Raw genomic sequence first — 20,570 nt, 5'->3', positions numbered from 1 at the left:
CTAAACACTACATGATTCAGTGACCATATCAGCAACAATATAGCCTATTTGACACTGCTTAAACTAACAATTCGGCTGCCACTAGGCTTCTCCCAGTGTGCGACAACTCCAGCTATTGTTAAGATTCCTCTAATTGTTCAATGAAAATTGAATACTTATTTTCTGTGAACCAGTCTTCGGATATGGCACTCGTGAAGGAATATTTTTTCAATTTACGAGAGAAGTGGGCCGAGAAGGACAGCGTTCGTTACAAGCATCTATATGAGTACATTTTAAGGTAGGTGGAAGTGATATAATTCCGAGGTGCAACGTACTAAGTGGATTAATTAACCCATAGCTTGTGTATCATATCATTTTTGTGTCTTATTCTAAGGTCACAAGGAAGGTCGGACGTGAAAGATGACAGGAAGCTAAGAATTCAAAACTGGCTGTTTTATTTCATTACTCGGGCGACACTGAGATGGGAAAAGAGCCGTAGAACAATAAATGTGTTTTTGCAGAACAAAAATCTGTGGCTTAATTCAGATATTGATTTTTTTTGGCGGGAAAAAATCGAGCCCCAGATAACGAGCTCGGAAACTTCTCAACCCTCTACCTCGGGTAAGTTCAATGTTATCGATGGGATATATTATAGCATTTACGTAAATGAGAGTATTACCTATCAAAAGACTGATTTTATTTAGGTGTGTAGTCCATTCAGTCGTCCGTGTAAGAATGTTGAAGCGTTGTGCGAGCGATCAAAGTGGAGGAAAACCACGGAATTGCTCGACACAAAAACAACTGAAGAGCTGGTTTACGCGACAAACGCAAGTCTTCGGCCAAGCAAACAAAGCGATGCAGCTCATATGGTAGATGAGGCAATTCATATAAGCCCCAGTAGAGCCAGAAATATAAGGCAAGCTTGTAATATCCATAGATCTGACACCAAGGTAGTTCTTCCCTACAGTGCAGACGAGGCATTAGTCTTAATGATTGAGGCAAAGTTGACTAAACATCAGTATACTATGTCCATCAGGAAAGGGGCCAGATCTCTAATGGCAGCAAGTCTTTATCCTCCCTAAGAAGAAATTCTTTCTGTAAAAACACCTGTGCTATCCTTTTGGTACTACGACTGCTCTCTTCCCCAAACGTAGACTCGGCACCCGTGTGCAAAGACAGTGAAGAAACTACGGATGAGGAGTAATTGTTTTACTTCCTCATATCCATTTGCTTCCCTCAATTATTGATTCATTAATTAATTATTCTACGAAATACTTTCATTAAAGATATCTCCCCCCAAAGCATAATGGTCATTTAATTATCTCTAAGTGAGAAAACATCCATTCATTCGTGTAATACTGGATTTGGCGACTTATAAATGCGTAAGTGTTTTTCAGACCACCATTGCATCACACGTCGTTGTAGTATAATTATTCAGAAAAAATAGCGAATGCGTATTTATTTTTTGAGAAAGTCATTATGCATGCATTAGAAGATATATTTAAGTTGTGTAACACCATCATATACCTCTACAAATGGGACAGTCGACTTTTGTCCGGAAAAAAGCGCTCCCCAGACCACTGTATGGCGTCAGCTATCCAGGGTTAAAATTTCGTGACGCAATTTTTCTCCCCCCTGAATGTATAATATGAATAAATAGAGAACGTCCGCAGTTCTGTAGTAGTGCATAGCGCCTGTATGCAGATCGCGTGCAAATACATTGGTGAATTGCGGGTTGCAGGAATAGCCGGCGTGAAAAGCGATGGCAGAAATTTACCACGATTCTAAACGTCACGCGCCGATCCTCTCATGATCTCCTCCTATTCATAACAGTCTCATTTGCAGGCAAAATTTTCCTCCTAGAATTAGCAAATACATACTATTATATGCAAATATATTCATAAAAACTATTTACAAATATATTCATAAAAACTATGCACAAATATATTCATTAAACAAAGTAATATGCAAAGTGGACGAGACTTAATTTGTTGGATAACTTATAAAAATTTATAAGTTTTACAAAGAGTATACTTTCATTAAGTTTTTCATTTGCAAGAATGAATTACTTTCCATCTTATTTTGCTTTTCAGGGTGGAATTTGGTGTCTTTCGGACCAGCAGTCAAGTTGCGAATTCACCAAAACTCATACAACACGGAGGAAACTCAAGTTGCAGATACTGGCTTTTTCACTTTTAGGGCATGTTAAGTGCTATTGAGAACTTATATTTAATGTAAAAATGTATTGTTTTTTGGAATAAAAACTTCAAAAACACTATCAAAGCAAGTTATTCATAGCAGCATTTTTATGTGTGAGGCTTTTGCTTGGTTTTGCCCAAGTTCACCCACTTAGTAGCAGTGAGTGAATGATTGGGTGATCCAACTGCTCATTAAAATACGGTCATTTATTAGCACATTACATTTGCCTGTACGTAGTGACGGTAGCTTGCAGTTACTCGAAAATAGCCCAATCAGCAGACAATATAATAAAAATAATAATGTTTATTGTTACGAAAGTTAAGCGATTTTACAAGAAATGATGTTAAATAATGAATCATTATATAATATACATATTACAAGAAAATATTATTGCATAAAATAGAAAATTCTCGAAAATGTAATATTAATGCACGGTAATGTTCGCAAAATAGAAAAAGGAAGGACAACAAAAATCAAAATAAGGAATACACACCGTTACATATGGTTGAAATACAGATAACATAAACCAAGCGATATCAATCAAGTGACAAATTAAACTAATTTACAGTAATATGTAGCATAAGCAAAGTAATGATCACAAAAGAATGCACAGGATGACAAAAAGCAAGAAAGGGTTGTACAAAGTTATATGAAGTTTACCAACATTAAACAAGTGAATTATTTATCAAGTTAAAAATAAAAGGTAGCGAAAAATAAAATTTAATAAATGCAAAAAATTAATTAAAGCATAATTTAAATCAATAATACAAAAAATGAACAAAAATGGGGATTAGAAACACACTAAAATTATTCAAATATAAGGGATGGTATCTGCATAATAAAGATACATCAATTTTGCCAAACTTTTTTTCTTAAAGATAAAAACTGAGACAGAATTACATTTCCTTCCGTGGGAGAAGTGCACGAAGAATGATATCTATGTATCCATCGGATATCTAAATAAGGTTAATGCATCCAAAACACATTGTTATTACGTGAGGGATATTTTGACAAGGTTGCATATACATCCCATTCGTAACGTCCACGTGGAGTTGCAAAAGTGACATTACATAGATATCCAAGTTGTGATATCCGTTGTATTAAAAAATTGTTATTTCAAACAGTATCCGTAGGTATCATATATTCTGTATAGAAGGATCGCAGCCAGGAATTAAGGCTTGGGGAGGTTTAGGCACAACAAATACTGGGGGGGGGTATGGAGTACCCACCAGGGTAAGCGGGAGGGGCCGGAGCCCTCCCCCAGAAAATTTTTAAGATAATAGTTCAAAATGGTGAGACTTACGACTGTGTGAGTAGTTTAATGTTTTGTTTGTGAGTCATACGTCCCCCTAGTATTAGTAAGAAAATTTGTCACATTAAAGTATTTTTATAAAAAAAAAATTCTCTGAGCTCTGGGGGGGGGGTTATCCCCCAAAACCCCCCTTGCTGCGCCACTGCTGTATATAATTAAATAGCACAAATTTTTTTCTTGTATGTCTGGGGGTTAAAAAAAACATAATAAGCACACCCATTGTCTATTCATTATATATTGAGAGGATATCTAAGAGATGTTGTAATATGGATCTCCATATCCACTGTTGGACATCGCTGCAACGTTGTTTGGTGGGTCCTTGGGGGACGGGGGACTGTAGTCCCCTTAGATCCGCCACTTATTACCACTGATATAGAATAATCATGAAAACCATCAAAAGCGCGGCCTACAAACATTTGTATTTTAATTACTGGTGGTTGTGGATTTGTCGTATACTGGAGTCAAAATGAAAGACCATGCTTAAATGCTTTGCATGCCAAGGCCAGGATTAGACTGCTCACACGGACTTAGGCGAACATGTGACTCGCTGAGGTCCAGTGACGTCACGACCCCGACTTCTTTTATTAACAAAAGATTCATGATATCCTTCAGGATTCATGGAATTTATGTGTAACAGCGTAATTAAGCTAATTAAAGAAATTATTATTCCTTACTAACGGATGAGATGAGAATGATGAAACACTAGCTCAAAAGAATATCTGTGAGATGTAAAAAAACAAACTTTTTGAAGGTTAAAATCAATGTTTCAATGTGTGCGAATAAATTTGGAATTATAAATGCAACTTTAAACTATGTTTGCAGTTTACAGTTTGCTATATTTAACGGCTACACCCTCTCTCTAATCTTTAAATCTGGCAAAATTCGATAATTCGCAATAAAAAGTGGACGAAGGGCTCCTCAGAAGTGGCGCAGCGGGGGGGTGGGAATTTTGGGGGATAAACCCCCCAGAACTCAGAGAAATTTAAAAATTGAATCCATTTAACTTAATTGGATAAATACTACATATAGAGTAGTGTAAGGATTAATATAATATCACTCATAAAGCCGTAAAACTCACCATTTTGAACCATTTATCATTTTAAAAATTCTGGGGGAAGACAGCCCTCCCAGCCCCATACCCCCTGGAATTAGTTGCTCTGAAGACTACCCATATAGAGATGGGTCAAAAAGAACCGAACTGCCAAAACGAACTGTTCACTGAAATGAACCGGTTCGAAAATGAACCGTTCTCTAAAACACCCTGTTCACTGTTCATGTCGGCACTGCACAATTGCGGCGTACTCGGTACAGTAGGTATGATCATCAAGAGGCATTTTGAACAGCAGCTTACTCGAGCAAGTGCGTTGTGGGAACAACAGATGGCGGTTACGAGGGAGGCCATCCAAGGCCGCCGAAGTGCGTCGTAGACGACCGAGCCCCTCCCCTTATTTCTCTACTTTTCCCCTCCGTCGACGAAAACGAACAGGATAGCCATTGAACGGTTCGTTCTAACTAATATTTGAACTGATATTTAAAATATCAGTTCTTTCGAACCGTTCGAAATATTAGATCAAATATTAGTTTCCTCGGGGCGTTCAGTTGGGATATCGCGTTCATTTTGATTTCGTATTTTGAACATTTGTGGATGCATCTCCAAAAATATTGTTTAAAACGCGATTCATGAACTTAGGAAACGATTGAACTCATGATTGTGGAACATTTTTTTCGGTCCCTTTACCAAGATGATCTTTGGACTTAGTTTTTGGCGCCTACGATGAAATTTTAACTTTTTAAGTGCGCTGTATTGTGCAATGTGGATGCATCTCCAAAAATGTTGTTTAAAACGCGATTCATGAACTTAAGAAACAATTAAAGCCTTTGGACTTAGTTTTTTCAGGTGCATCATCTAACTAGGAGTTTAATCGTTTCTTAAGTTCATGAATCGCGTTTTAAACAATAATTTTGGAGATGCATACACATTTCACATCACATCGCACTTAAAAAATGTCATCGTAGGCGCCAAAAACGAAGTCTATAACTAAAAAAGAGTATATGATGACAATATAAAATGTGTACATTGTATCCTCTGTTTATGTTTTTCTTAGGTTGGTCGTACAGATATTTACTTTTAACTGGTTTAATCTATATTTTACCCTGCGTCGCTTAAGAGTTCTCAACTGATGATAGTGGGAAACACATATTTGGCTCCAAATTACATCAAATTACTTGTTTGTATTTGCAAACTTTAGCAAGCTTGTAATAACCTATTAATTGCGCAGTGTCATTATAACGGCATAAATATCAGAAAATGTAAGAAAAATGGCATTTAATTTAATATATCGTATATGGTCTTATTTTAATACTTTTTAATGGGAATTTCACCTTTATCAGCTTGTAACGTTACGTCGTAAAATCTGGTTGATTTTTCACGTAAGTCCAGACAGGGCAAATACTCCAACCGTCGGTCACATGCTGGATCAGGGAAAAGACTCCACAAACAAGAAAAACAGCTCACAAGAAAAAGGTAGCCAAAAATAATTTACGAGTTATTACCGTACGATATCTATTCAAAGTAGAGTATTCAAAAAATCAGAAGTATTACAGAAAACAATGATAGTAAATTCATGATCCCAAAGGAAACATTACCAGCAGAAAATTGCTCTAAAAATCTCATGGCTCACAAGACATGTGACTCCCAGCAGGTCTCGACCAGAAAAAGAGGGCTTGCCTATGCAAGGCGAGACAGCATTTGAGGGGAGGGCTTCTTCCAGGGAGTGGAGGGGTAGCCAGGCGAATTCAACAACCGCCCACTGATGCGTCACTGCCCCTGCAGAAACGGCCGCTCCACAAAACACCATTCACTGGTTTTGAGACAACAGCCAGCACCCAGAATTTTCCCCTCAACTTCTGGGTTGGAGACATCAGAGGAATCGTTCATTGGAACACATGGAGGGGAAGGAGATACTGGGGTGAGGTGTTGGAGGGAGAGAGAGTTTGTGATAGGACAATGGTAAAACTTCTCACTCCAAGTGCAATACTAAGGCCTTAGCACCGATTTCCCCTTGCTTGCCAAGGAGAAGTATTTCTCCGCAGTAGTCCTATATAAGTCTTGCATTGCAGGTAGGCTGGTTCGGAGGCTGCTTCGGAGGCTGTTTCAGAGACTGTTTCCAGAGACAGGATTTTCCAGAGACAGGATTTTGCGAGACAGGGCACTTTGCTACAGGGACCCTTTGCGCAAAAAATCCTTTGCGCGAAAAAACCTTAGCGCGAAAAGTTCTTGGCGGGAGAAGTTCTGCGGATAAGTTCGGAGGAAGTTCGAGGAATTTCTGGGGGGGGGAGGGGTACCAGAAATTTTTGGGGGGGGGCAACACTTAAAAAAATGCCACATCCTCTGTGGGAAAATGACCACAAAAATTGCTTGAACTTGGGGACCAAGACACATCCACCAAGAACTGATTAATGCCTAGAAAACTTATCGAGGCATCACAGGTCCACTGGTTTTCACTGGATGAACCCCCACTGTTTAACCCCCCATGGAATTTACAAAAAACCATTATTCAGTGGTTAGAATTGAACTGAATATTGAAAAGTTTATTGATTGAGGTAACAGTTTTCAAGAAATATCACTCAAAAATAATTTTGAGAAGAAAAATACATTTTTATCACTCAGTAAAAAAAATAATTTCAAGAGTGATGTTTGGAATTCAACAGAATTCATAAGTGAGTAACATGGCATAATTACAAGAGTGAGACAAGAAATATTGCTGATAGATATAGAGTAAATTATTTAGTATTACATAGCAAGAAAATAAAATTAATAATCAATATGTCATAAAGTGATGCTTGTTTCGGTGAACAGTGAATCAAAATTACAAATAATTACCATCAGCAACTAGAAGGAACTGGGAAGATTTTTATTGGTATAACACCAGGATATCTTTACCAAACTCAAATGTTCCTTCTCTCATCAGAGATATTTTGTGGGTTTTTTTTTTTTAAAACCAAGCAAAGCAATACAATAACCAACCACTTAGTAAATGGGCAAGATTGGGTTGGTGAAGCAGTTGGGTTCATGGGAACCCTGGGTTGTCCCATTAGTTGGGTTCAACCACCTTATCAAAAAACAACGATTCACAAAAATGGGTTTTAACTTCTACCCAAAATTCATATTGCAACCCAAGAGAAAGTTAGGGTCGACCAACAAAATATATACCCCATATTATATAATCATTAAGTACAAGTTTATTCAAAAATACGGTTATTCACTAAATAATTATTAGTTATCAAATACCAGCAAAAATATTCAGCATAATATGTGTCTCACTTAATTAATATACATTGGCATTAGTATTTCTCCGTTTAAACCCTCCATGTTTGTAAATATTATCAGTCCATAATTAATTATCAATAAAGAATCCTCCAAAATTCAACAAGATTTACATAAATGACAATAGATTGCACTAAATTCCTCGATTTTCCAATAATTATTAATATTTACAAGGCATATGGTATTCATGTCAGCTATTGAACAAGTACTGACTAAATTTAATCAAGATGTGTATATATATCTCTCAGTATTAATTAAACAAGTCAAAAAAGAATCATAGGCGATGCTAACAAAATGAGAACTGCATATTGCATCAACAAAAGAAATCACTCTAAATTTCACTCTTCAATTAACAATAGAAATGAGAGCTACATGCTGGTTGCGACAAGATGAAAGTTCATACTTGTCGGGCGATGAAGGTCGCAACTCAACGCCAAAAGCCACACTAAAACACAGTAGGCAGTCTTAAGATCAGCTGATCAATTCAATCACTCAGCCATCGATAGAATATTGAACACTGCAAAATCACGACACTTATCACTGTCCAGAATTGTGAGAATGTCCATAAAGTCTTGGTGGAGGAAAGGTGACACAAAACACAATTGAATCTTAATAACTGGGGCCACCTCCACAGCTTATCTGGAAACGAGCCATCTCGGGGATTTCCCCCCAAGTTAATCTCCCGTCCTCTCCCTCCAAGCACCCATAATTCCTCCACCTTACCCCATCTCACAATCACAGTAGACCAACACTAAATTACATGAGTGAATTAAGCAGATGAGAATAAGCAAGTACAATACAATATTTCAGAACAATTTCAATGACAAGCATAGAAATAGACTTATTATTCATTATTCAAAACAATATTATTAGGAATCAAGAGAAATTCAACACCGAAATCAAGCATCAAATAGTATTTGAGAAAGCAAACATTAGCATTCATTGAGAAAAATAAAAAAAAATAATAAAAAAAAATCAATGATATTTCTCTCCTTTTAATTACTGGAATTACCAATGCCATCATGATATGCCTTTAAATGAGAAACATGACAAATTTTCTCTTTCCCAGGAGAAACTTCCAGAATAACTGTTACAGGAGAGAGATACTTTTTAAGGACGAAAGGTCCATTCCACAGAGGTTCCAGTTTTGCCATTTTCTGTTCACCTTTAGAACTGACAGGATGGTTTTTGCAGAGAACAAGATCTCCCACACAGAAAGTGATTTGGGAGTGAGATTTATTATAGGATTCTTTATACCTATTTCTGGCCTTTTTTAAATTAGCAATAACATGATTCAGGAAGACTTGTCTGTCACTATCGCTGAGATCATTCTCGAATAAAGATTTTGGAATGTCCCACTGATTAATTAAAGGATGCTTTAGTTCTCTGCCGAAAATTATTTTGGCAGGAGAATAACCACTGCTCTCATGAGAGGCAGTGTTCAAGGCAAAATTTAAGTCAGCAAGCATAGAGTCCCACATATGGTGAGCATTATTGCACAAAATAGCAAGTGCAGATTTTAGATTTCTATGCAATCTCTCTACCTGATTAGAACAGGGATAGTATGGAGAAACAAAAATTTGCTTAACCCCCAGTTGCAAACACATCTCCTTAACGGCATGAGATTTGAAAACTTGTGCATTATCAGAAACCAAATATTTTGGAAAACCGAATTTTGGAAACACTCTTTGAGTGAGTATTGAAACAACCGAACCGGCCGTAGCCTTGCGAACTGGCTCAAGAAAACAAAACTTAGAAAATCCATCAATAAGAGAAAGTACATATTGGTGTCCACCTTTAGTCAGAGGTAAAGGACCCACAAAGTCAATATAAAGTCTTTCCCAAACATCAGAAGGATTGTGCGACGATAGCATGCCAGGAGGTGGAGCATTTCTGGGTTTACAAGTTTGACACAGATGGCATTTTCTGACCATGTCATAAACCTCTTTTTTCATATCCTTCCACCAAAAGTGTCTGCTAATCTTATCATAAGTTTTAGCCATGCCCAAGTGAGCAGACATACTAGAGCAGTGAAAATATTGAAAAATCATAGGCCTCAAGACCGTAGGCAAAACAGCTCTTCCTCGCTTAATTTTAGAATTCCCATAACATAATAGCTGTCCCTTCAGAAAATAGTTTTTGTCGTTCAAGGAATTATTATTAATCAGATTGAAAATATCCTTTAGAACGAGATCAGTTTCTTGGTGTTTTCGAATGTCGACAAATGACAAAGGCAATTTATGTAACACACAAGAATAAGGAACAGCTGACTCCTTATGAGTGTTAGATTCCACATCTGATTGACTATTTGTAGATGAGAATGGCTCAATGCGAGAAAGACAATCTGCGACAGAATTAGCTGATCCTCGAACATGATGCACAATGAATTTATAAGAGGATAATTTAAGAACCATCCTGCCTAATTTGCCCAACTGCTTAGGATGAGAGAAAAGCCATGTCAAGGCACCATTATCAGTGTACAAGTGAAATGGTTTTACTTGTAAGTAAACACTGAATTTTTGAATTCCAAAATGAATTGCGTGACACTCCAATTCATAAGAAGAAAATTTACGTTCATGTTCCAAGAGTGCCTTACTAGCGAAAGCCACAGGGACAAAATCACCATTTACTTTGTGATTCAAAACGGCACCAACCGCCAAATTACTGGCATCGACAAATAAATGAAATTCCTCGTCAAATCGAGGGAAAGATAACACTGGTGGATTGGTGAGAGCTTTCTTCAACTGGCAGAAAGCCTCATTTTCAACGGCTGTCCATTGAAAAGGAACATTTTTACGTTTCAAGCGATTCAGTGGCATAGAAATTTCAGAATACCTTGGAATAAACTTGCAGTAAAACCCACAAAGTCCAATGAATCTGGCCACTTCCTTCACATTTCTGGGAACTGGGAATTGTTCAATTGGTCTCACTCTCTCAGGATCAACTTGCAAGGTTCCATTTGTGATGAGATGGCCCAGAAAAGTGAGTGATTCCACACCAAGCTTAACCTTGTCCTCGCACACCGTCAAACCGGCACTGCGTAGTTTGTTGAGGACAGCATTAACATGAGATACATGGTCTTCAGCAGACTTGGAATAGATACACAAGTCATCAATATATGGGTAAACACATGAATATTTCAAATCGCCCAATACTTCATTAATGAGACGAGTGAATATTTGAGGAGAATTTACAAAACCAAATGGCAATCTATTATACTGGTACACTCCGAACGGCGTCACAAAAGCAGTTAATTTCTTAGAATTCTCAGATAATGGTATTTGATGAAAGGCAGAATTGAGATCAAGAACAGTGAAATATTTAGCATCAGCAAGATATTGGAATGCATGTTCAACAGAAGGTGTTGGATAACCGTCTGATTTAACAACTTTGTTCAACTTACGGTAATCAACCACTAATCTTTCAGATCCATCCTTTTTAGGCACTAGAAAAGCTGGCGAACACCAGTTTGAATTGGAAACCTCAATCACTTTCTTATCAAGTAAAGATTGGATGTGCTTCTTCATTAAATTTGCCTTTGGAGGTGACAATGAATAAGGATGGGATCGAATCGGAGTAGAATCTAGCAGTTCAATTTCGTAGGTCATAACAGATGTGACCCCCAATTCTTGAGAAATCACATCAGGATACTTTGACAATAAACCCTTCAACTTATCACACAACGTGATTTCAGTGGACGACAGAACATGTGATTCGGACGAGTTACTAACTGGCGCCGATTTAAACGCTTCGCAATTGTCCGTAAAGGAAAAAAGAGAATTCGGGGCAATTTCAAAACTGACGTTCGCCGGACGAATAATCATCTTTGAATTACAAATGAAATCCACACCCAGTAACACGGGAAACGGGATTTTAGCTAGATAAAACACGTGGTTCCAAGAAAACTTGCCTATTTGAACCTTGAGTGAGACAGAGGAATTAATATGAAAAGGCTGCCCCGACACCGTGATTAAATCGACGTCAACACTTTGACGAATAATTTTTCTCCGGCAACATTTCAGAGAAGCAAAGAAATCTTCATCACACAGTGAAACTGAACACCCAGTGTCAATTAGAGCCTGGCATGGCATAGAATGAAGATTAATAGATAATATTGGCAATCGAGTCGAACACTTGTCACGGACACTCATCAAACTCACGGCAGGCTGAGTAAATCGTCGTCTTTTGCGACACTCGTTCACTTTGTGGCCAGGTTTATGACAGTAAGAACAATTAATAGGAAAAGAAACTTCCCTAGGCGCACTGGAAGAGGCAACAGAAGACGGATTCCTAGAGATACGATGGAAAGTGTTGGAATATTCAGCACAGTCCATTAAATGTTTAGAAGCCTGCGTGATAACAGAGTCCAATTCTACAAATGTGTTAGGCTGATTTGAGAACATAATTGCAGATTTTGTTAAAGGATTTAACCCTTGAATAATGAGTCGCACAATAGAAGACTCGGAATACTGCAAACCCAGCACCTGAGTGGCATTACGCACAGAACACACGAAATCGTGGGGCGTTTCGCGAGGGAACTGAAATCTTTTAACTTTCGTAGTGATCAAACGATCAAACTCTCTGTCACTAACAATTCTAGCCCAAACTTTTTCTGTGATTTGAGACCATGCGAGATTCAAGTTTAACATAGACAACCAAAAATGACGAGAGCTGGCAGGTAGTTTAGATACTACAAGGTACAATAACGTTGACAGAGGAACCAAGGACAAAGAAACGATTTCATTAACTTTTAACATGAAATTAAACCAATTCTCACTGTTTGACACTTCAAATGGCGGAAAATCACTGAGTAATTGTTTGACAATCACTAACCCTTCAGAAACTGGCAATGTCTGAGAAGCAGACATTTCGTGAGAGACGTGAACATCACAGCTTTCCTCGTGCGTTGGGCGAGGTGGAACAACTTCTAAAGAAGATTCCCGTTCATTATTAGAAACTTCACTTCCTACGGACACATTAGCCGTACCCCTGGCCTTACGATCCTCGCCCGTGGTTAAATAAGTTTTTTCGTACGGGTTTTCAGTACCTCCAGGCATTTTGAAAAGTGAAGTGACGACAACGAGAAAAAGAGAGAGAAAAAGCGAGAAATAAAACTATCTCTCATTACTGGAAGAATCCAATAGGAAAAGAGGGGTGCGAGAATAACTAGCTGCTATCCAAACTATCAAGAACATTACGAGCATTACGAACATTAATGTCAAATGGCATATGACCACGAGGAAAAGTCGGCAACACTAGTCACGTAATCCCACACGAACCAAAAAGCACTTAATGGAACATAAAATAACTCACTTTTAAGAGAAGAAACAACCAGAAACTGCAAAAAGTGGAGAAATAGTGGAGAAATTGTCACCATTGTCCAGCACTCGGAGACCTCGACGAAAGGACAGGAAATCGAACCACGCTCTGCTACCAAAATGTAACGTTACGTCGTAAAATCTGGTTGATTTTTCACGTAAGTCCAGACAGGGCAAATACTCCAACCGTCGGTCACATGCTGGATCAGGGAAAAGACTCCACAAACAAGAAAAACAGCTCACAAGAAAAAGGTAGCCAAAAATAATTTACGAGTTATTACCGTACGATATCTATTCAAAGTAGAGTATTCAAAAAATCAGAAGTATTACAGAAAACAATGATAGTAAATTCATGATCCCAAAGGAAACATTACCAGCAGAAAATTGCTCTAAAAATCTCATGGCTCACAAGACATGTGACTCCCAGCAGGTCTCGACCAGAAAAAGAGGGCTTGCCTATGCAAGGCGAGACAGCATTTGAGGGGAGGGCTTCTTCCAGGGAGTGGAGGGGTAGCCAGGCGAATTCAACAACCGCCCACTGATGCGTCACTGCCCCTGCAGAAACGGCCGCTCCACAAAACACCATTCACTGGTTTTGAGACAACAGCCAGCACCCAGAATTTTCCCCTCAACTTCTGGGTTGGAGACATCAGAGGAATCGTTCATTGGAACACATGGAGGGGAAGGAGATACTGGGGTGAGGTGTTGGAGGGAGAGAGAGTTTGTGATAGGACAATGGTAAAACTTCTCACTCCAAGTGCAATACTAAGGCCTTAGCACCGATTTCCCCTTGCTTGCCAAGGAGAAGTATTTCTCCGCAGTAGTCCTATATAAGTCTTGCATTGCAGGTAGGCTGGTTCGGAGGCTGCTTCGGAGGCTGTTTCAGAGACTGTTTCCAGAGACAGGATTTTCCAGAGACAGGATTTTGCGAGACAGGGCACTTTGCTACAGGGACCCTTTGCGCAAAAAATCCTTTGCGCGAAAAAACCTTAGCGCGAAAAGTTCTTGGCGGGAGAAGTTCTGCGGATAAGTTCGGAGGAAGTTCGAGGAATTTCTGGGGGGGGGAGGGGTACCAGAAATTTTTGGGGGGGGGCAACACTTAAAAAAATGCCACAAGCTTTATATTTCAGAGTGAATTTAAATACATAACTAGTTGATGAGTTTATTATTGAAATTACTTTCGTTGAATATAATCCCCTATCCATCGTCAAAGTAGGAGGTAGGCTAGGAATTTCAAATATTTGCCGGCCTCGGTGGCGGCGGGGTAAAGTCCTCGCCTGCCAAACCGAAGGTAGGTTCGAGTCCCGCCTGGGTAGGTTGCCCCTATACAGGGCATGGAGTGTATGTCATCTTGATAATCGTTAAATAGCCCGATTTGAAGGCCGATATTTGCTGTCTTCGGTGCTCATGATAAATAAATTAATTTGTGGGCTATTCATCAGGAAAGTCGAATATTGGATCACCTTAGGAGACTTGCGATTCCTCTACTTTTAGCTACCTTAGTTTACTTGTTTCTCTCTACATTGAAGCATTTTAACTCGCATTTAAAAAATTTCTTAGCCTATTTTCGGCTTTTTTACATAAGCGTAGAGAAAATGTAGATATTTTCGTCGAATTTCACCAAGTGACTAATGTCACGCCTTTCTATAAAGCTTTTTTATTGTGAATCTAAAGTAAAAGTCTGCTATACTACTATGGAGAATGGACTTATATCGTGCATTTAACGTAAGGAAACGTGCTTCTTTCGTTGACAAATAAACTTTCTTTGCAGGCACAGGCTGTAACGAGGAGAAAAAATTCATATCTTACCGACGAGTCTAAAAGAGAGATTCACAAATGATCTGTATACTCAAAATATTTATATAGAATCGTTAGCTGTACAAAAGTCAAAGTTTCTTATAAAAGGAGCATTTTAAAACTTTTCTGGCGCTAGATATGCGAATAACATCTGGCACTGACTTGATATGTAAATATTAATTCTGGCTTATTCTAAAGTGGACAGCAGATATTTTCTTGCGCGTGGATAACCAAGTAAAGGCTCGGGGCAGAACTTGCTCAAAATTACCATAACACTCTCCACAAACCTTACGATACCACACTAAGCTTTCATGTACTCTAAACGCATGATAAACAATATTTTCTACCGAATGACACTACCTGTTCACTATGAACCGATATTTTGAACTGTTCTTTTTACTGAACAGGATCAAAGTGAACGGTTCATAAAAATGAACAGTTTAACCCACCTCTATACCCATAGCCTTATTTCCTAGCTGCACGCTTGCCCCCCCTGACAAAAATAAACTCCACCATGGTGGGTACAGGAAGGGTGGCATCCTTCATGGTGGGTAGTTACCCTTACACAACCCACGCCCTACCCACCATTAAGGGAAAGGGAAGGAGAGAAAAATCCTTCGTGTACCCTTCCTTGGAACTCCTTCCCTTGCCATCCGTGTACCCTTCCTCTACCCACCATTAAGGGTAAGGGAAGGAGAGAAAAATCCTTCGTGTACCCTTCCTTGGAACTCCTTCCCTTACCATCCGTGTACCCTTCCTCTACCCACCATTAAGGGTAAGGGAAGGAGAGAAAAATCCTTCGCGTACCCTTCCTTGGAACTCCTTCCCTTACCATCCGTGTACCCTTCCTCTACCCACCATTAAGGGTACGGGAAGGAGAGAAAAATCCTTCGCGTACCCTTCCTTGGAACTCCTTCCCTTACCATCCGTGTACCCTTCCTCTACCCACCATTAAGGGTAAGGGAAGGAGAGAAAAATCCTTCGTGTACCCTTCCTTGGAACTCCTTCCCTTACCATCCGTGTACCCTTCCTCTACCCACCATTAAGGGTAAGGGAAGGAGAGAAAAATCCTTCGTGTACCCTTCCTTGGAACTCCTTCCCTTACCATCCGTGTATCCTTCCTCTACCCACCATTAAGGGTAAGGGAAGGAGAGAAAAATCCTTCGTTTACCCTTCCTTGGGACTTAGCATTTATAACTGAAGAAAACATATCCTGAAAGAGTCTCCTTAGCTACTTTCACCTGCTAAAGAGTATTGAGTTCCGTACAAGAACGTAAGCAGTCTTTGAAAGCAAAGATAGACGGGCTACACAACTAATCTTTAAAATTTCCTTAAGGAAAACAATAATATACATATTCAGTGGCGTATCCAGGGGTGGGGTCCGGAGGGTTCGGACCCTCCGCCCCACCGAAGTATAAAAACACAATCATTTTCCTTCATAATAGAAATCAAAATATTGAAAAATAATGAATTTAAAAAATATTTCTTTGACTATTGAAGTTTTTTCGATTATGAAAAGTGTTTGAATAAGTTGAATTCCAATTTTTACTATCCTGAAGAAGGATTTGGTTCTTTCCCGGCGAATGCTGTTGATGAAATCTTCTCGGGAAATCAGCCGGGTGATGATGGCCATTGCTGCCAACGTTTCGATGGCCTTCTCTGCCATCGTCTTCAGGGCGAATGATGGACCTGGTTATTGCCGGACGCCGTTGGGGAGGTCAGGTCGTCCGTGATTGGTCAGTTTTTTTGAGTCCTCTCCTCCTCTCAGCTTACCCATTCTTTTTATGATTGGGTTCCACGATTTGCTAAGGTTGAAACCCGCGTCCCTATTCATTTTATTATTTGTGATTCGTATTTCGATAGCTTCCTTTGTAAGGCGGTCCCAATATCCCTTTGCCTTGCAGAGGATTTTTGTTTCATTGAACTTGATGGTGTGATTGTTTTTAATGCAGTGGTCGGCTACGGCAGATTTTTCCGGGTATCCAAGTCTAATGCACCGCTTATGTTCTGATATCCTGGTTTCAATTGTTCTTCCTGTTTCCCAAATGTAGCTATCTCCACATTCACAGGGTATTTGGTAGACGCCAGAGGTCTTGAGTCCCATTCTGTCTTTAACCTTCACAAGTTGGATCCGTAGTTTTCCTGGTGGCTTGTGAATTGTCTCAATGTTGCGTTTTCTGAGAATACGAGACAATTTCCCCGAGATTGTGGAAACATATGGAAGAGCAGCCTTGGCAATGGGCTTAGCTTTGTCATTATCTTCAGAAGCCAAAAACTCTTTTGTTGCGCGTTGATCTTGAAAGGTCCTTTTAAGGGCCTTCATAATCTCTGTCTTCCCATAGCCGTTTCGTTGGAATGTAGTTCGTAAGTGGTTTATCTCTTGCGGCAGGCTCTCCTCATCTGCGATGCGTTTGGCTCGGTGAAAAAGTGAAGTCAACACTGCATTTCGTTGAGATGGGTGATGGTGGCTAAGTCCGTTGAGATATAGATCCGTATGCGTTGGTTTGCGGTATACTCTGTGACTTAAGCTTCCGTCTTCTTTTCTGCGGATAAGGACGTCGAGGAATGGGAGGCACCCATCTTTTTCCATTTCCATAGTAAATTGGATATTGGGATGGAGGCTGTTCATGTGCTGCAGGAAAGCAGGTAGCGTCTCTTGTCCATGCGGCCACACGATGAAGGTGTCGTCAACATAGCGGAAGTAATATTTCGGCTTGATCTTGGCTGTCGATAGGGCCCTCTCCTCAAAATCTTCCATGAAGAAATTTGCGATGGCTGGTGAGAGAGGAGAACCCATTGCTACACCATCAGTCTGCTCGTAAAATTCACCACGGAATTGGAAGTACGTTGTTGTGAGGACATGTTGGAAGAGGTTGACTATTTTTGCATTGAAGCGCGCACTCAGGAGCTGAAGTGTTTCCTTCAGGGGCACTTTGGTGAATAATGAGACCACATCGAAACTCACCATTATGTCACTTGGATCTAATTGGACGTTTTGAAGAGTCTTGACAAACTCTGAAGAGTTTTTGATGTTATGTCCACAGGTTCCTACCAGAGGTGAGATGATGCCAGTAAGATATTTCGCCAGGTTGTACGTTGGGGAATCGATGGCACTTACGATGGGCCTCAGAGGCACTCCGCATCGCACAATCCGCCGCCTCGAAGATCTGAGGAAGGAGAGAGCCAAGCTCCTTAGCTCTCTGACCTTTCTGCTACGGTGCAGGGACCATGGGCTTATTCCAAGTTTTGCCAAGTTGGGGACATCAATCAAGTCGTCCCGTGCACAACGAATCACGGAGAGGGCCGGCCGAGCGCTCGTCCGTGAACGGATACAATACAAGAGAAGAGCCTTAGATGAAAACGCGAGGAAGTTGAAGTCTACGCATCTACAACTAGCGACCTCCCTCGCACCAACGGATTGGGATTACATAGACGCCATCGCCACTGCTCAAGGGGAGCTACAGCTACGCAAGGACACGGCCAGGCAAATAAAGAAGTTCAACCATCTGCTCCCACCAGAGAAAAATGTCTGTCCACCAGACAATACCAGGACCATTGTTAATCTATCAGAGGAAGTCTTAGACGAGCCATCCCAATCTGTCTTGTCAAAAGGACTTAACTTCGCTACAGTACCAAGGACAATCCCCTACGCTGACATCATCGGTGGGATAGAACAAGCCATCAGAAAGCTGTCAAATGAAGAAGCCGAGGAGGTCAGAGGAGAAGTGACGATGGTCCTAAAGAGGGCCGAATTGCCAAAGTCCAACATCACAAGGGATGAACGGGCTGCTCTTCACCGCTTACGAAACAATTCAGATATCGTCATCTTACCAGCAGACAAGGGTAATGCAACAGTCATCATGAAAAGGGATGAATACGACAAAAAGATCGAGGATGTTCTTAAAGATACAGCATACCGACCATTAAAAAGTGACCCGACGGAGAGTAGAGTCAGAAAAACCAAGATCCTCATCAAGGAGGCAAAAATACCTGAGGAAGAACGGAAGAAACTAGTACCACAAGCTCCAGTTCCGCCAAGATTATACGGCCTGCCGAAAATCCATAAAGACGACGTACTCCATAAAGTACGAAGAAGGGTACTCCTATCCTTCCTGTACCCTTGCTGAAGGGTACAGGAAGGGTACTCTTATCCTTCCTGTACCCTTCATCGAGGCTGGCCAAACCCTTCCCGTACCCTCCAGGAAGGAGAGGGCGTACCCACCAATGTTCTAAAATACCCTTCGTGTACCCTTGCTGAAGGGTACAGGAAGGGTACACCTATCCTTCCTGTACCCTCAATGGAGGGTAAACCTCTCCTTAATGGAGGAGTTTATTTTTATCAGGGCCTCAGTGCCATAAAACTACCCTTTTCAGCCGACCTTCAAATAGGTAAAGAGGGATGAGGAGTGGATGCCATACAGTATCCAGCTTACGTCTCGAGCCGGCGGTAGACTGTTAAATTGTTAACGATATAATCACATTTTATTCTATAGGAAAAGTGCACGATGAAGGCGGAAACCCTGTGAAATACTGAGAAAAAGGGAGGCAACCCGAAAGATTCAAGAAATATTTTTAAACTATGATGGAACTTACATGCATAAGACTTTGTGATTCATCACTGTCGTAACCATGAACACTTCCGTGGAATTCTGCTCGAAATCTGTTCCAAATTCTCCCCTTATTTCGCCCTCACAAACACTGAACAGGAAATCTGTCACGAAGAACCGGAGATCGCTGAGGTTAGCCGAAAATTATACAAAAAAAGACAACAAAAGATAGATTTTCGGAGAATAAAATTGAGGATTCCTAAGTTTGAATAAAAATCTGTTTTTGTAACTGCATTTCCTTGGGGACGTATTGGGACTCGATAGGTAGTGAAATGGCATCGGAAAATGCTAATGCTGATCGTGCAAATTTTTGTACTTTCATAACAGTCCCACGACAACCGGCGCGCTTAGCCGAGATATACATGCGATATAAATAAATATGGCACTAAAATTGCACAAGAATAACGTTTTCTCCCTGACGTAATTAGGATCCATCCAGTGAATTTCGTAACGTAGATAATCTTTATGCCCTGTCCTCACATTCACACATAATTATCAATCGTTTTGAATATTTCAAGCGTGTCCTGTTTGCACGGAATTGTCACGTCGCTGCACCCGTGTATCCATTGCATATTAGGCGATACAACGATGAGATATAAACTTATGGACGGTGGCCTTAGCACAGGTCGCTTTACGGCGTGGAAGTTGTTTGAAATGACGCAAGAAAACGGCTGGTAATCAGCTGACCTTTAACAAAGACGGTTGAGCATATTTCCGCCTACGGCGGCGGAGGAGATACCGTTGTGCCTAGAGCGAAAGTTCGGAGGTGGGATGGATGAGAAATAGAATTCAGCGATGCGTGGTTGAATAGACTATTGAAGCCGTCGTAAAGTCAAAAGCCTCCGGACACTGACACTAACGAACTTAGTACTGAAGGGAAGAAAAGCAGACGAGAGGAAAGGGAAACAAAAGACAATCTGCGTTGAAAGTGTAGTGATCAGGAGGTAGCGTTTTAGTTGCCCGCGCTATGGAAACAAGACGTCGGAAAACTAAATTATTATAAATTAACCCTTTCACTGCTGTTCAATCTC

The 20,570-nt window shown here is 40.2% G+C and overlaps 2 protein-coding genes across 2 annotated transcripts; one reads left to right on the top strand and one right to left on the bottom strand.

Annotated features, from left to right (window-relative positions):
* Positions 1-14,940: 14,940 nt before the first annotated feature.
* LOC124163715 lies at positions 14,941-17,900 on the bottom strand. The gene is made up of 2 exons (XM_046540784.1): positions 17,049-17,900; positions 14,941-14,952 (listed from the first exon to the last, which is right to left on the bottom strand). The coding sequence occupies exons 1-2, from the start codon at positions 17,898-17,900 to the stop codon at positions 14,941-14,943; spliced, it is 864 nt and encodes a 287-aa protein (XP_046396740.1).
* A 151-nt stretch (positions 17,901-18,051) lies between these two features.
* Positions 18,052-19,059, top strand: LOC124163714. The gene has a single exon (XM_046540783.1). It carries the CDS (start codon positions 18,052-18,054, stop codon positions 19,057-19,059), a length of 1,008 nt encoding a protein of 335 aa, XP_046396739.1.
* Positions 19,060-20,570: the final 1,511 nt, after the last annotated feature.

This window comes from Ischnura elegans, chromosome 8 (assembly GCF_921293095.1).
Source record: "Ischnura elegans chromosome 8, ioIscEleg1.1, whole genome shotgun sequence".
In the NCBI taxonomy this organism is placed as follows: Eukaryota; Metazoa; Arthropoda; class Insecta; order Odonata; family Coenagrionidae; genus Ischnura; species Ischnura elegans.
The sequence above is the reverse complement of the archived record's forward strand: the minus strand, read 5'-3'. Positions and strand labels throughout refer to the sequence as shown.